Source organism: Pan troglodytes, chromosome X, assembly GCF_028858775.2.
Source record: "Pan troglodytes isolate AG18354 chromosome X, NHGRI_mPanTro3-v2.0_pri, whole genome shotgun sequence".
NCBI classification, from domain to species: Eukaryota; Metazoa; Chordata; class Mammalia; order Primates; family Hominidae; genus Pan; species Pan troglodytes.
The window spans coordinates 137,218,309-137,236,487 of NC_072421.2; the positions used below are offsets into that span (position 1 = coordinate 137,218,309).

Consider the following 18,179-nt stretch of genomic DNA (forward strand, 5'->3'; position numbering starts at 1 on the left):
TTGATTGGTGTGTAATTTAGTCTTGAATTTCATTCAAACAAAAGAAGCATCAATCTACTTTTGTTTCACTATGGTACTTTAAAATCACATGACAGATAATTGTAATTCTTAGGTACATAATTAGAAGAGACAGAATATCCCCAAAACAAACAGATAAAGTTGATAATACTGCTTTTTTATGAAACCTGTTACAATGTTTCCTTTTCATTAAAAAAAAAAAAGACATTTAGTATCCTAGTTTTGCTAAAGAAAGGGAAGCTTTTTGTGTAAAGAATCTGAATCCTGGTCCATTTCTACATTCTTCATAGTCCTCCTCGCAAGTTCCAGAGAATGCCTAATGTGCTTCTGGACTGAAAAAGGCTGACTACTCAAAGGTACTCCAAAGATATTTGCAATAAAGGTTGCTACATTCAGCACTAGCACAAAACCAAAATCAAAAATAAAGATTTTGCACATCACATTACCTCCTGAGCTCTCCTGGTACTCTTTTACCTTCCTTTTACCTGGTACACTTTTCCTTTAAGATGTCGACGTTATTCCTTCCCTTACCTCCAGGTCTCTGCCCAAATGTCACCTCATCAGAGAGACCTTTTCAGATGTCTAAAACGGCAGCGCTCTCTCTCCCAGTCACACTCTATCCCTTTATTATGCTTTCTTTTTTCCATCATAGCATGTATCAGTACCCAACATAATATATTTGATTGTTGTCTTTCACCCTATCACTAACACACTGCAAGTTTCATGGGGGCAAGGAAGTTTATTTTGATCACTGCAATATTCTCAGCACTTAGCCTGGCACAAAGTAGGCAATCAAGAAATAGTTGCCAAATGAATGAACCTACCAGTTGAGCAACGGAAGGAGCCAAACATCAACTCCTATGGAACCATAAGCAGTTAAGGTAATCTAAGAAGACTGAAGACAATCCACGGTTTAAATCTCAGCTGGCTTTATAAGGAATGAGTCCTTTTCCCCCTAAAATTTGTGCTTGGTAAACATATTTTAAAAGGATAATAAAGCAACAGACTCCTTTCAAAATGAAAACAATATTTCCACCAGAACAAGCCAACTTACCTTTAGCACACTGCTACACATTAGTTAAGAGAATTTCAAATATACTTTTAATACTTGCATCCATCCAAGAAAGTAAGGAATTAGCAACATTTTGCTCAATAGCAATTTGAATGTTCAAGAAAAACAGATTGATCAGAACTTACGAAACTCTCTAATACTATTAATTTTGAATACAAGAAGGTTGATGGCACTTCCAAAAACTGCAAGATGCTTAATTTATAATGAAAGATTATCTGCTTAACTGGCACTACTGGGCTAATGACATGGCACTGATGTAAGAGACAGCATACCAAATAGTAAAAAGGCAAATTCAAGAGAAAGAGAACAGTCATTCCCATTGAGAAGAATGCATTCTCTTAAAAATACTGCCAAAGAGACTTCAACACCCTACTGGCAGTATGAGACAGATCACTGAGGCCAAAAATTAACAAAGATATTCAGGCCCTGAATTCAACATGTGACCAAATGGACCTAACAGACATCTACAGAACTCTCTACCCCCAAAACAACAGAATATACATTCCTCTTATCACCACATGGCACATACTCTAAAATCGACCACACAATTGGACATAACAATCCACAGCAAATTCAAAAAAACAAAAATCATACCAACCATACTCTCAAACCACAGTGTGATAAAAATAGAAATGAATACTAAGAAAATCACTCAAAACCATACAACAACATGGAAATTAAACAACCTGCTCCTGAATGATTTTTGGGTAAATAATGAAATTAAGGCAAAAATCAAGAATTTCTTTAAAACTAATGAAGAACAAAGATACAACATACCAGAATCTCTGGGACACAGCTAAGGAAGTGTTAAGAGGGAAATTTATAGCACTAAACACCCGCGTTAAAAAGAGGGCCGGGCACAGTGGCTGAAGCCTGTAATCCCAGCAATTTGGGAGGCCAACACAGGCAGATCATCTGAGGTCAGGAGTTCAAGACCGGCCTGACCAACATGCTGAAACCCTGTCTCTAATAAAATACAAAAATTAGCCAGGTGTGGTGACAGGCACCTGTAATCTCAGCTACTTGGGAGGCTGAGGCAGGAGAAATCACCTGAACCCAGGAGGTGGAGGTGGCAGTGAGCCGAGATCACACCACTGCATTCCAGCCTGGGTGACAGAGCAAGAGAAAAAGAAAGAAAAGAAAGGGAAATGGAAAGGGAAGAAAAGAAGAAGAAAAGGAAACCAAAGAAAGAAGTCAGAAAGAGGTCAAATTAACAACCCAACATCACAACTAGAGGAACTACAGAAACAAGAGCAAACCAACCCCAAAGCTAGAAGAAAACAAGAAATAACCCAAATCAGAGCTGAACTGAGGGAAACTGAGATGCAAAAAAACCACACAAAAGACCAAGAAATCCAGGAGATGGTTATTTGAAAAAATTTAATAATATACATAGACCATTAGCTGGACTAATACAGAAAAAAAAAGAGAAAATTCAAATAAACACAATCAGAAATGACAAAGCAGATGATACTACAGATACAACAGAAATACAAAAACCCTGAGAGACTACTATGAACATTTCTATGCATACAAACTAGAAAACCTATAAGAAATGGTTAAATTTCTGGACATATACAACCTCCCAAGACTGAACCAGTCAGAAAACCAGAGATTTCCTGAATCCCTGAAAAGACCAATAATGACTTCAAAAACTGAAAGGTAATAAAAAGTATACCAACCAAAAAAAAAGCTCAGGACCAGATGGAGTCACAGCCAAATTCTACCAGATGTATAAGGAAGATCTGTAGCATTCCTACTGAAACTATTCCAAAAAAATTGAGGAGGAGGGACTCCTCCCTAAATCATTCTATCAGGCCAGCATCATTCTGACACGGAAACCTTGGCACAGACACAACAACAACAACAACAAAAAGAGAACTTCAGGCCAATATCCTTGATGAAGATAGATGCAAAAATACTCAACAAAATACTAGCAAACTGAAACCAGCAGCACATCACAAAGCTAATCCACCATGATCAGGCAGGCTTTATCACTAGAATGCAAGGTTGGTTCAATATCTGCAAATCAATAAATGTGATTTATCACATAAACAGAACTAAAAACAAAAACCACATGATCATCTCAATAGGTGCAGAAAAGGCTTTCAATAAAATCCATCATGTTAAAAACTCTCAACAAACGAGGCACTGAAAGAACATTCTTCAAAATAATAAGAGCCATCTAAGAAAAACCCATAGCCAACATCACACTTAACAATCAAAAGCTGGAAGCATTCCCTCAAAAACCAGAAGACTAGGATGCCCTCTCTCACCACTCCTATTTAACATAGTACTGGAAGTCCTAGCCAAAGCAATCAGGCAAGAGAAAGAAATAAAAGGCATCCAAATAGGAAGACAGGAAGTCAAACTATCCCTGTTTGCAGACTTCAGCAAAGTTTCAGGATACGAAATCAATGTACAAAAATCAGTAGCAATCCTATACACCAACAACATCCAAGCTGAGAGCCAAATCAGTAACACAATCCCATTCACAACAGCCACAAAAATAATGAAATGCCTAGAAATACAGCTAACCAGTGAGGTGAAAGATCTTTACAATGAAAATTGCAAAACACTGCTCAAAGAAATCAGAGATGACACAAACAAATGGAAAAACATTCCATGCTCTTGGATAGGAAGAATCAATATTGTTAAAATGGTCATATTGCCCCAAGCAATTTACAAGTTCAATGCTATTCCTATCAAACTACTAATTACATTCTTCACAGAATTAGAAATAAATATTTTAATATTCATATGGCACCAAAAAAGAGCCCAAATAGCCAAGGCAATCCTAAGCAAAATGAACAAAGCTGGAGGCATTACAATACCTGACTTCAAACTATACTACAGGCTACAGTAACCAAAACAGCATGGTACTGATACAAAAACAGACCAATGGAACAGAATAGAGAGCCCGGAAAAAAGGCCACATATCTATGACCATGTGATCTTCAACATAGCTGACAGAAACAAGCAATGGGGAAAAGAATCCCTATTCAATAAATGGCACTAGGATAACTTGCTAGCCACATGCAGAAGATTGAAACTGGACCCGTTTCTTATGCCATATACAAAAATCAACTCAAGATGGATTAAAGACTTAAATGTAAAACCTAAAACTATAACCACCCTGGAAGATAACCTAGGATATACCAGTCTGGACACAGGAGCTGGCAAAGATTTCATCGCAAAGATGCTGAAAGCAATAGCAACAAAAACAAAAACTGACAAATGTTACCTAATTAAATAAAGAATTTCTGCATACAAGAAGATGACTATCAACAGAGTAAATTGACAACCTACGAAATGGGAGAAAATATTTACAAATGATGAATGTGACAAATATGTAATATCCAGCATCTGTAAGGAACTTACATAAATTTATAAGCAAAAATCAAACCACCCCATTAAAAAGTGGGCAAAGGACACGAACAGACACTTTTCAAAAGACATACACGCAGCCAACAAGCATATGAAAAAACGCTCAACATCACTAATCATTAGAGAAATGCAAATCAAAACAAAAACGAGATACCATCTCACACCAGTCAGAATGGCTATTATTAAAAAGTCAAAAAAGTAACAGATGCTGGCAAGGTTGCAGAGAAAAGGGAACACTTGCAGAATGCTGGTGAGAATGTAAATTAGTTTAGCCATTGTGGAGAGCAGTGTGATGATTCCTCAAAGACCTTAAAGCAGAATTACCATTCAACCCAGCAATCCCATTACTGGGTATATACCCAAAGGAATATAAATTATTCTACCATAAAGACACATATACACGTTTACTGCAGCATTCTTCATAATATCAAAGATATGTAATCAACCTAAATTCCCATCAATGGTAGACTGGATAAAGAAAATGTGGTACATATATACCATTAAATACTATGCAACCATAAAAAATAAGATCATGTCATTTGCAGCAACACGGATGGAGCTGGAAGCCATCATCCTAAGCAAACTAACACAGAAACAGAAAACCAAATACAGCATATTCTAACTTATAAGTGGGAGCTAAACAATGAGAACATATGGACACAAAGAAGGGAACAACAGACACTGGAGTCTACTTCAGGGTGGAGAGTGAGAGGAGGGAGAGGATCAAAAAGCTACCTATCAGGTACTATACTTTTTACCTGGGTGACAAAATAAACTGAACACCAAACTCCTGTGGCATGAGTTTACCTATATAAACCTGCACATGCACTCCTGAACCTAAAAGTACAAAGAAAAAAAAAAAAAATACTGCCAAAGAATTAGGAAAAAATCACTTCCTACCAGGAGGACCCAAGAAGAATACATAAGTGTATTCATAAGTGTACTTTGTATTCACAGAAGCATATATAAAGCTTGCCTTTGAAATTTAGAAACTTAACACCTATGGCAATGTGGTAGCTCAGTTTGGCAAAATCACTGAACTTCTCATAGATTAATTATAAAATTTCTGAGTCACTGAGTACTATAGCTCCTGTATTTCGCTATACCTCCCACTAGAAGAATGCCAAATCCATTTCAGTTTTTAAAACAAAGATGCCTCGCCATCCTACCACTTATGTATCAAGTTAATACATAGCATATTCCTTATGTAATACATGTTCAGAAAACAATAGAAGGCAAAACATCTATAGCTGCTTTACGTAATCCAAAGCTTTCTCTAGGAATCACAGGTTCTTGGCTAGCTTAAAGATTAATGCTTTTCTATAAAACTAACCTGAGAGCCTGCAAAGTTGGGAGATTCCATTTGATGAAATATTAAACTATAACATTTTAGAATTATGAAACACTTTTTATACATTGATAAAAAGAAAAAATTCAAAATACTCTTTTTAATGTTATCACAACTCCAACAGGATGTACCAAAAGCATTTCAAAATGAAGGTAACAATAAGAAAACTAGAAAAGCAAAGACATAAATATTTGCTGTTGTCGAAACCAAGAGATCATTTTACTTTGTACATACATCTCTAATCTCTAGAAATCTAATATATAAGGGTAATTTATTAACAGCAAATGTAAACTACATTATAACGAATAACTTGAGAAACAAACCTGTTGTGAGAATCCACAGAAGAACTGGTACAAAAACTGTGGCAAAATGAAACAAAGGTTCTGAAAAAAAAAAATTAAGACAAGGATTAACATTTTCACTTAATCAACTTGCTAAACTAAAATGGGAAACTATATTCCAAATAGTTTATAATTATTCCTAAATCCTTCTAATGTCAGAATGCAATAAACCTCTATTCCACAGACATAAGGAAACAACTAAAATAATGATTAATTCATATTAAGGCCAACTTTTGCCCTATCAAGGCAGAAGAGGATCTTATTTACTTTATGAGAATCTGTTGCTGTCCTTCTTCCAGGAAATAAATGAGCTCCTCCAATATGAACACCTAATGATACTGTATCTTTAACACCAATTAGATTTGCAAATCATATAGTAGACTGACAATGCTGTAAGTGTACATTTAAAGTCAATTAATGCCAATAAATAGTTGGGAAATTATTATAGATTATGTTGACACTAACAATATCAACTAACGCTTTAATGCCTTTATTACTACCTCATCAAACAATCAACATATCATTACTGAGCATCTACTACACACAAAGGTGGCACACAGATGATAACAAAAAAAGAGTCAACTTCTTTTTCCTAAGTCAGGGCTCCCCCGCCCCTCCCCCGAGGCTGCACAGCAGGAGGTGAGTGGCAGGCAAGTGAGCATTAGGGCCCGAGGTCTCTGGTGCCAAAAAGGTTGGGGACCACTGTCCTAAGGGACTTATTATTTAATTTGAGAAATACTAAAAAGACAAGCAGAAAAGAAACACAAGCTGGGAATTCATAAGGTAGTAAAAGCTACTAAGTGTGATTATAAAATACTGAAAGTAATGTCTTTAAGCAAAACTACCAGCACTAGAATTTTCAAATAAGTGCTATCCTTCAAAGCAGGCTGTGAGCTTTTTTACTGTTACTTGGTCATGATGTCTCTGAACTTCTCTTCAAGAAGCCCCTTCAAGAGCCCACTTTCCAGTCATGCCAGAAAACCAGTCTCCTCCCTTCTGTCAGCTAATTCTCCAGAATTAGCTCTAGGAGACTTGAGACTGTTTTTAAAAATCAAATGCAACCTCAAAAGATGAACATCTACCACAGCTGAGGATATTTCGATCAATGTACTACTGGCTCTGGAGGATGTTTCTAAAGAAATGAGCTCAACATGTTTTGAATCGCCCCTGCAGCATGAGTCAGAGCTCCCAAGGTCATCACCTGGAAAAGCAACACTCATTTATACATTATCAGTTCTGGTACAATGCAAAATATAGTCCGTAGTATTCCTAGAGTCACAGTTTATGAAAAAAATAAGTGTTCTGAGGTTGAAGCAGGTAGAGCTCAGTGGGGATCATGGGGATGCTTCATTGAGAAGGGAGAGCAGGTATCTACCTCACCCACCACAATGTAAGTCTCATGAGAAAAGGGACACTGCCTGTCTTATTCCATGGTGTATCCTCAAGCACCTAAAACAGGCCTTGGCACATGGTAACACATTTAAAATATATTTGTTCACTGATTGAATAAAGAACTTAGAACTCGAACTATGAATAAAGATGAATAGGACATGTTGATGGCAGGAACCAAGGCAAGAATGTATATATTTTAAACTTATATGGTAAGACAGGGTCACACTGTGGGGTGCATTAAAAGCCAGACTAAAGCTGAGACGGTGGAGAGTAAAGGTTCTAAGGGACAAGTTGAAAAGTGGCATTCTTTAAACACTAATCTAGTTGAATTATGTAAGGAGGATTAAATGGAGAAACAGAAGGCAGGAAGACCTGTCACTGAAGTACTCCAGGAGTGGGCAATAACAATTTGAAGATGCAATGGCGAGAGGATGGAAAGACTTCTCAGCTCAGCCAAATAGAGTTGAAAATTTTAGAAATCCTCTTGGCACAAAAGATAGTAATAAAAAAGAAATACTGCTGAGTCAGTAACCAAGATGATAATGGGCCTAGAGATACTAACGAAGACAGAGGATATCATCTACATAAATAACCACTGGTCAACATTTGCCATTTTAACGCTTGTTTTGTTCTCCTTAACAGAGCATTCCTTCCATCTGGTGGCAGTTGCTTAAATTGCAGGCCAAAACTCAAAAGAGGCAAAATAAGCCTCTGAAATAGGTTCAGATTACTAGGCAGATCTGTATGACCAATCTTCAAGGGATCTCCTACTAGGTGAAGGTCAAGAGAGAATAACCCTTTATTTCCATGAGCTGCTGTTACTGGGTGCAAGGCCCAAAAGACCCTAACTGTGACACATAAAAAGTCCTGGATTTGGAGTAAATGAATCTATGGTGGAACATCTAGCTCTGTCACCTCCTGGATGGAAAGCCAAAGGCAAGTTATACCATCTCTCTGAGCTCTACTTTCCATGTATTTTAAATGGAGATACTACTACTTGACTCATAGGATGTTTGTGAGGATTACATTTTTTAAAAAGTGATTTTGTGAACTCGCAAAATACCTTACACATATTGGGTTACCATCATCATTATCATCATTTTCCTCCTCCACAGTGTTTGGCCTGGCTACCAGCAGATACTGGCTACCAGGGTCTTAGAAAATTTGTGAAACTGGGTTCATAGTTTTATAAATATGTATTTTCTTTAAATATAAAGTTAGTAAGAAAGACCTAGGGTTGACTATAGACAACTGACACACAAAATCAGGTGCTGAGCTTTAACTCTTATAAAATATAGGGTATGAAATTCAAATATCATAACTACTTGAATTATATACTAAATACTATATGATTTGAGTAGTTGGAAGATGCACTAAATACTCTACCTACAAACTAGAATCTAATTAAGAAATTTGGTAAATTCTATTCCCTGGTAGACAATAACAAGTATGCAGACTCAGTCTAACGTATACGCTAATGCTTGGTGATAAAAAGGAAACCAAGGTATTGTTGAGGAAACTACTTCAGTGTCCAATATTGGGGATTTGCAATGTTGCACAATTATCATGTTTTGGAAGAATATTAAATTGGGTGAGAAAAATGTTCACAATATAAATTAAGTGAAAAAGGCAAAGTGCAAAGCAATATGTATTATACCAATATGTACAAGGTTTCTTTTGGAAATGATAGAAAAGTTTTAGAATTAGACAATGATGATGGTTGCACATCATAGTGAACACATTATAAGTAACTGAATTATACACTTTAAAATGGTGAATTTTAGGCCAAGCATGGTGGCTCAAGCTTGTAATCCCAGCACTTTGAGAGGCTGAGGGGGGCAGATCACTTGAGGTCAGGAGTTTGAGGCCGGCCTGGCCAACATGGTGAAACCCTGTCTCTATTAAAAACACAAAAATCAGCCAGGTGTGGTGGCACGTGCTACTCGGGAAGCTGAGGCATGAGCATCATTTGAACCCAGGAGGCAGAGGCTACAGTGAGCCGAGATCGCGCCACTGCACTCCAGCCTGAGCAACAGAGTGAGACTCTGTCTTTAAGAAAATTTTTCTTTAAAAAAAGGTGAATTTTGTTAAATTATATCTCAAAAAAATTTTAAAAACCTCTATGTAGTGTATAGTGTATAAAAGTATAAAAAAAGTACATATGTTAATTTGTATAGACAAAAGACCAGCAAGGTCACATATCAAAGTGTTACCACTGGTTCTCTTGGTTGACATGCTTATAGACAATTAGAAATAACTGCAAAAATTTCATTTTAGAAAATTTTTATTTTTGTAGAGACAAGGTCTCATATTATTGCCCAGGCTGGTCTCAAAATCCTGACCTCAAGTGATCCTCCCGCCTTGGCCTCCAAAAGCACTAGGATTACAGGAATGAGCCACTACCAAGCCAAAATGTTCTATTTTTTGATTGGTGTAATGGTTACATGGATGTATACATTTGGCAAAACTCATGGAACTGTACACTTTTGATGAATACACTTTATTGTATTTAATTTACATTTCAATAAGGAGGGCTTAAAAATTCCTATCAAAAATTTTGCATCAAAAGGCATTTCTGGTTTCTGATTCATCCAATAGACCACCTCTGCTTTGTTGACTGCAAATTTCAGTATGAGATATCAAAAGCAGCATTAAAAAAAAAAAAAAAAAGGAAGAACAAAACCATGACCAAGCTGAGCCAATGCTGGATTAAAAAGAAATTAAATTACATATATTTTATCACATACCTTATAGAAGAAGTACTGTACAAGGTGTGCTATTCTCACATAATATAGATGTCCATGAGCCAACAGCAGTTTCTTTAAGTGTTTAAACTTTGGAACAGAATAATCGCTATTCCTAGCTGCTTGGCGACCTTCTTTGCCTTTAATACCTAAAAGAGAGTATCTCTATATGGTGAGCATTTTCTAGAATAAATGACTCCCTGATTTATCTTCACAGTTTCAACTTGGTTTAATGTTATAGTTCAATTCTATCAATTAGTTTTCCTTTTTTAAAAACCAAAAGAGCTTTAACAGTGACACTGAGACTTACCAAATAATTTAACTAAGTTTAACTGGTAACTCCCTATTCGTAATACAGTATACAACAATTAAATAGAATCATTATTTCAATCATTACAAGGTAAAAATTATCTGAAGAAAAAAACTCAACTTAAAAATAATTAAGTCACTCAGTAAGTGCTTAATTGTGTATGACGCTAGACTAGGTGCTATATTAAGGGAACTCAGAAACCTGGGGTTTGTGGTCTAGGAGCTCAATGAGAAGACGGTGAAATTCTTTCATGAATGAAACCCTGACTAGCAGCGCAAGGGTTCTATGAGCTCGAGCAGCTTTAGGCCATTTGACACTTGGATAACCAATGAGTAGTACTTCAAGTTGCACAAGAAATAGGAATACTTCCAAATGAAAAGAACAATTTGGGAACCTCAACTGCAGTACAATAATTCCCAAGATACGAATTCCATATCTGGCCCCACCACCCTGCCAAAACAAACAAACTAGCTAACTAACTTGCTGGGGAGTTAGTTGTGTTGCCTAATAGCAACCAGAGAAGAGAAAAAAATGGTACAGGTGGTGGAAAAGCTGTTGTTGCATGTCAATATATAAATTCAACACTACAGCCCAAACCACCCATTAATACTGCCATGTTGAAAAACAGCCAACCAATTATCATTTCTTAGCCCCAAACAGTTGAGATGTCAAAAGATATAGTACAGCAACATAAGCAGGCAGTCTGGCCAGGGGCAGAAAATCAATAAAAATTTCATGCATGCTGTCAAAGTAAGAGCTAAACAATCAATTGTGCTGCCAGTAGCTTTGGGAAATTCACTCTACTTGGCTAATTGAAAAATATCCTTTAACTTTGTTACATTGCTACATTTCTACCACGGGGTAGGACCTTGGGATGGACATGTTGCATGATCAGATGAGGCCTTCATTTAATTAACAATTATCATTCCAAAATTCAAATTCAAGATGAGTAACCAAAACAGTCACTCTAGAATGTAAGACCACACTACCTAAAAGCAATACTGATACTTTTCACAGCTGCCATCTCATTAGATGTATCTTACCTATTCCCACATGGGATTCCAAGATCATACTAACATCATTGGCACCATCACCTATCGACAGAGTTATTGGGCTGCCTTTTAAATTCTTCACCATTCTGACAATCTAAATATTAAATACAAAAGAGGTGTAAAAAAGGTCAAAGAAGAATGTAAGATTGGGCTACTTTAGGGGTTTATGCCTCATTCACACTTGTAAATAGCAGCCTTGCAAACAGAAAGGTAGTTTGTGCATATACAGTCATCCCTCAGTATCCTTGGAGGACTGGCTCCAGGACGCTCGTAGATACCAAAATCCTCCTGCATACTTTAAATCATCTCTAGGTTTCTTTTAATAACTAACTACAATGTAAATGCTATGTAAATAGCTGTCATACTGTATTGTTTTAAAATCTGTATTATTTTTATTGTTATACTGTTCGTTGTTTTAGTTTTATTCTAATATTTTCAATCCACAGTTGTTTGGATCTGTGGATGCAGGACCCATGGATACGGAGGGCCAACTGTAATATGTACAATAGTGTCAAATTCACAGATGCAGAAGAACACAGCCATTCAAAATGTAACACCAGCACCCACGTGTCCTAGTTCTGTGCATATATGAACTATCAAAAACTTTGCCTCTCATGCATATTAGAGGTCAATACGTTTCCTTCTTTTTTCATTGCATCATGTGTTCTTTCAGATCAGATGTTGAATGTGTGACAGTAGAAGCCAGAAAGCTGATTTGGGGTAACATACATAAGGCCACCAGAACCAAGTAGGAAGTCAGAGAACAATGTTTTTGGTTACTTTCTACTCTCTCCTCCCTGCTGACACTCTCACCTTCCCTAGGAGCACATCAACCCTTATTCCAACTTACCTAATGTTAAATTCTTGCACCTATCTGGCTGCCAATTAAACTTTAATAAATCTCTCACTGCTCAATATGATCTGACCTCTCCTAGGAGTAGCTGTATTTTAAAAGAGGTACACTAAAGGGGTTGACATTTGCAGAAAGATGTCCAAGATATGTGTACAAAGCCTGTCGCTATTCCCTGAGTGTTTCTTCAAGATGTATAAATGTACTGAATAAAATGTTCATCCCTGGTATTAAAATACTTCTGCCTTGGGGTTCTCCAAAAACCTCCTGGCAGAGTTACTTGTGGGAAGTGCATTGGGTGATCAGCTGCCCTCCTACCCTATGTTTTAGATAATCACTGTTTGATGTGGCAAGCCACAAAACCCCTTGGAATCTAGCGGCTTAAAAAAAAATAATTTAGTAGCTAAATAATGCTTTGCAAAAATACTGTCCTCACAATTGTTCTGACCAGTTAACATAAATAAAATCCATTTTCAACATAACTGAAGTGATGAAAAATAATTCATGAGGCTAAGGCACCCTGCAGTTATTTCTTTAAATAGAATTCAATCAGGTTTTAGTTGTATTAAATAGTACAAAAAACCCCACATCCAATTCCACTTAACACAAAAATGATGTGACTATGAAATGCCAGCTTCCCCCAATCCCTCCCCTCAACTTGGTTCTTCTTAAAAACTTTACAGAAGACTGTCAGAAATAACCTGTAAGTGAAAGAATAAAAGACAAAATTAAAGAACCCAAACTAAATGTGTTTTTAATAGGCTACAATAATGGTTAACTAAGTGCACCTGTTATACTGTGTGCAGTAACGATTTGCACCTCAAGGAAAAAATACGCACCCAAGGTTTAGGGAAGGCAATAAAATTATCAAGGGTGACAGCTTCTGCATGAAAACATAGACTAAAAAGAGTAAAACTCTCCACTGTAGAAAGATAAAAGGATATACAATCATGGACCATAAAATCATGAAGGGATTTAGATTCGTAAACATGGACTTTTTCACTCAGCCCTAGATCAACTGGATTAAGACCTCTTCAATCTCTAGGATAGCTTCATGAAAAAAAAAAATATTTTACCAAAATACTATCTATTCATCAAGTATAATAGCTTGCTTTATATTGTATACAGGAATGTGCTAAGAGCCAAAACAGATATAAGGTTTCATCACACACCTTGAAAAGCATATAAATGAAGTAGTAGAGTTAGGTCATGAGTACAAGAATATTAGATAAGCAGATTAACAATACAAGGTAACAAAATGTAGCATCTGTGCAGGAATGTATGATATTGTCATCCATGTAAGAAGGCCTAGGATGTCAGAGAAGGGAGAAGATACCATACATGCCAGAGTGATCAGGAATTTTACAGAAGGACGAGTGATTTGATCTAAATCATGAAATATTAGTAAGACTCGCATAGATGAGAAAGAAAGAAAGGAGTATTCCAGAGAAAGGAACTAGCATATCCAAGAGCACATAGCCAGATAAATACAGTAAATGCTGAGAGAATAGATCTGGCTTGCCCAGATCAATTGGAATTTTCATATAGGAGACATGGACAGAAATATCTGGAGCTAGTTCAACAGCAGGGTGTAGGAAGAACCGGAGGAAAGCAAGACTGTGAGCAAAGAGAGAAGTTAGGTGGCTAGTTCCAGGAGTTCAATGAGCTATTGAAAGGCCTAGCCCTGAAAGGTAATGAAAAGAAAGGAATAGATGGAAAAGACAATGTATATAAGAAACAGACAAAATTTAGTGATTAAGACTACAATGAAAGGGTAATGTATGTGGTATGTGGGAAGGCAACACAGGTTTCAAGGTTTTGAATCTAGAAATCTGGAAGTACACTGAGGTCAGTCATAGAAAAAGAAGATGCCAAGGAAAATGATGGTTGGACTCTAGAGAAGTCAGATTTGGGGTGATAATGCCACACCCAAGAATATGTGTTTGGGAAACAGCTGAAAAAGTAAAGTAGATCACCAAATATTTGGATTGGAGATAGTGACTTGAATATCACATACATGAACATGACAGCTAAGTATGTAATATCCTGCAAAAAATAACTATAGTGACAGAAATAAAACAGAATGAGGACTAAACCACAAGTGGTGGCATAATTAAGGTGGAAGAAGCAGCATGGGGTCAGAAATTCATATACCTGCCTGGCAGTGAAGCAGTCAGAACCCAGGTGAGCAATTTGAGCAGCATACACTGAATGTAAGGAAAAAAAGAGATCGCTTTTGCAGGAAAACCTCTGACTAAGGGGACAGATACTTTTGAATAGTGTATTCTGGTTGGATCTGATTCCCAACCTGGGGCCAAGAAAGGTTTACAAGATTGAAGAAAAGAAAGAAGAGCCTCTGATTGCAGTGGGGACTGAGAGCTAGAAGGCAGACAGAAGAAATGCCTCAAATATGATGGGCGCTGTGTGTGTGTGTGTGCGTATGTGTGCGTGTGTGTGTGTGCGCGCACAGTATATAAAAGAAAAGCCACAGACACAGCCATCCCCTTGTTTAGAGCAAGTGGTTAAAGAATCTGATGAAGCAAGACTAACACATATGAAAGAATATCCTATAGCATATATGGAAATGAAAAAGTAGGTAATGGAGACTCTAAGTTTCCTTGTACCTAGTGAATACAAAGAAGCAAGGTGAGGCAATTTGGACTGGAGGAGCTGGAAAAGAAAGCATGTAGGAGGTGGCCCTTCATCTAGGTTTCATTATGAGTAAAATTTGTGTTAGGCCAGGGGAATTCAGAGAGAGTGCCAGATGAGGAAATGATGTGACAAAAGTTTTGAAAGTTGCCCTGAGCATGACGTATGGAAGACCATGGAAGAACAACCAACAGGAGTGCAGAATGTACACCAGAGAAAGGAGTGATAGTGGACACAAAGTACAAAATTTGTAGAGACATGTTAAGGGACAACAGTGGGGAGCCCCAGGTGCCACATTCACTCAACTGCCCTTCATCCTAAGGGACTAAGAAACTACTGAAAGTGTCCGAAAAAGAATGTATGATAGGAAGAGTTGTGTTTTAACAAGATTAATTTGGGAGTGTGGAGAGATTAAAAATGGGTGGGTGAAAGCAAGGAGACCAGTGAGGAGACTAAATCAAATAGTCTGTGTGAAGTCATAAAGGCTTGGACTAGTTGGGCAGTAAAAGGTTTTGAAAGATGGCATCAAAATGAGAGCTATGACAAAAGGTAGGACCAACAGGACATGGCGACTATATATAGAGGGAGAGGAGAAGGATCAAAGGTAGTTTTGAGACATAGGGAGCAAGAGAAAAGTGGCACCGGTAACAAGAACAATATAAAAGAAAAACCAAACTGGTCTGAGGAAGAAAATTTTAAGATCTGTGCTGGACACCAGAATTTTTGTGACGGTAGGGAATCCATATATAGCTGTCTAGCACACAGGTAGAAATAGAAGACTTAATGTCAAGAAAAAGTCAGGGGCACACATTTATCAATGGGAGTCAGAGAAATAGACTTGCTTATCCAGAGAGAGACCATAAAGCTAAAAGTGGAGAGAAAACTTTGCCCTAGAAAAAACAGATAATTAGGGAGAAAATAGAGGATGGCACAAAATAAAAAGTCACTACATTGACAAATAAAATGTCAGGACCATGGACCATCACAGAGACCATGAAAGCATAATTTTAAGGAGGATATAACTGATGGTGTCAAGAGCAAAGGAGAAATGAGAAAGAGAATGGAAGACTACACAAGGGATGGGCCAGGTCTACCTGCAGGCAAGCCAAGGGAGTAAGAAGAGCAGAAAGAACACACAGAGCTAATGTCATAAGGGATCTAGGAGCAGTGGCAGCAGGCACAAAGCACTCATCAGAGAAAAAAGTCTGGAAGGTGAGGAACTGGGACAGCCAGATTGAGGGGACAACAAGGTGCAGCATAAGTTTAATTCAAAATGGGGAAAGACTTCTGAGTCTGATTACAAAAAGAAAGAAGCCTTGGAGGAAGAAATTAGATAGTAACAATGGCCCTTTGAAGAAGAAATAATTTTTTAAAAAAATAAACATTTGCACATATATGTATAGAAGTATCCAGAATGGAACGTTAACTAATATTCACAGTTACCTGGGCTTTCTGTAATGGTGCCATCCGACAGCAGAGCACTGCAGTACACTTCATACATATTTGTAGGAAAATGCTTTTGTAATTGTTTGAACTAGAGTCTTGACTAGAATTTAGTATGAGTGACAATGTGGAGCCATCTATGATTAATCCATATTCCTGATGTTCTGTCCATGCTCTGAAAAAGAGAAACAATGCTATGTTTGGATTTATTACAGATTTCTGTTTAGGATCCAGATTTTTTTTTTAAACAACAAAGGGGGTGGTCTCAGATAAGGGGAGTCATCAATCTGGTTCCTCAACCTGTTCACTCTAAAGAAGCAACTGCCTCTAATAATGGCACAACAGTGATTTGCAATCGTATCTTTGAGACCCAAGTTGCACATAATAGATGACTACAAGTTCTAAAAGGTCAACTTGGTGAGGCCACATTTCCCAGTTATTTAATCAAACAATTGTCTAAGTGTTGCTGTAAAGGTATTCTGTGGATGTGATGAAAGTCCACAAGCAGTTGATTTCAAGTAAGAGAGATCATCCTAGATAACTAAAGTGGGCCTGATTCAGTCACTTGAAAGGTTTTAAGAGGAGAGCTGAGACTTCCTGATGCAGTAGCCTTAGCTACTTCCTGAGACTTCCTAAGGCAGTAGCCTTAGCTCACGCCTGAGAGTCCCAGCCCTTCCTAAGAGCCTATCCCACAAATCTAGACCTGCCCAGCTAGATAATACAATTGCCCAAGCCAAGTCCTAACAATACATCTCTCAATATATTCTTTTACTGGTTCTATTTTTCTGGTTGAACTTTGACTAATATAAACTTTTTTTTTTTGATGTTTAGAAAATAAGAGGTTAAGCAGCCTGACTCTGTATAAGAAACGTATGGTGAGTATTTGGAATTCAAATTAATTAGTCAAACTCTGCTATGAAGACAAATCATCAATTAGTCTGAAACTCCCTAGCAATACAGGGAAAAGACAAATGGCTTTGGGGCAAACATACATATATATATATATATATATATATATATATATATATATATATATATATATATTCTTTAAATGTATCATTTTACATACTAGCTTAGTGGTTCTCTAGCCATCCCATTCAAATCATCTGGGTGGCTTTAAAAATTGCCCATGCCTGGGGCCTATCCCCAGACCAATTAAATCAGAGTACCTTGGCCAGGGCTTGGTTATATATAGGTATATTTTAAAAGCTTCCTAGGTGGTTCTCATGTGTAGCCAGGACTAAGAGGTGTTAGGTGTCAGGAAAGACAAATGTGTAACAGGTGCCAAGTATTTAAGAAAAATATAGTGTAAAACTTACAACTGAGAAAATTCTGCCAATTAACTTTTATTTTTCAATTAGGAAACAAACAAGTGGTTATTCAAGTTTTGCTCCGGGGAATCTTGGGTGCCATTTGACAACCACTACAGTGGAAGCATTAGACAAAGCAGGATCTCAGAGACTCAGTTATCTAATTTAATGCTACTCAAAGTTTAACGTGCAAAGGAATCACCTGGGAATCTTCTTAAACTGCAAATTCGGATTTGTTAGGTCTGGGGTGTGATGTGAGATTT

The 18,179-nt window shown here is 37.2% G+C and overlaps 1 protein-coding gene across 20 annotated transcripts in view; it reads right to left on the reverse strand.

Annotated features, from left to right (window-relative positions):
* Positions 1-18,179, reverse strand: part of ATP11C (ATPase phospholipid transporting 11C) — a 206,048-nt gene that overhangs the window by 25,210 nt on the left and 162,659 nt on the right. For all 20 annotated transcript variants that reach the window (XM_063804128.1, XM_054676238.2, XM_063804121.1 and 17 more), the window contains 4 exons: positions 16,607-16,781; positions 11,656-11,758; positions 10,306-10,451; positions 6,149-6,208 (listed from right to left, as the gene is read on the reverse strand). In XM_063804128.1, the coding sequence (XP_063660198.1) occupies positions 6,149-6,208; positions 10,306-10,451; positions 11,656-11,758; positions 16,607-16,781 (484 nt within the window). The remainder of the gene's footprint in view (positions 1-6,148; positions 6,209-10,305; positions 10,452-11,655; positions 11,759-16,606; positions 16,782-18,179) is intronic.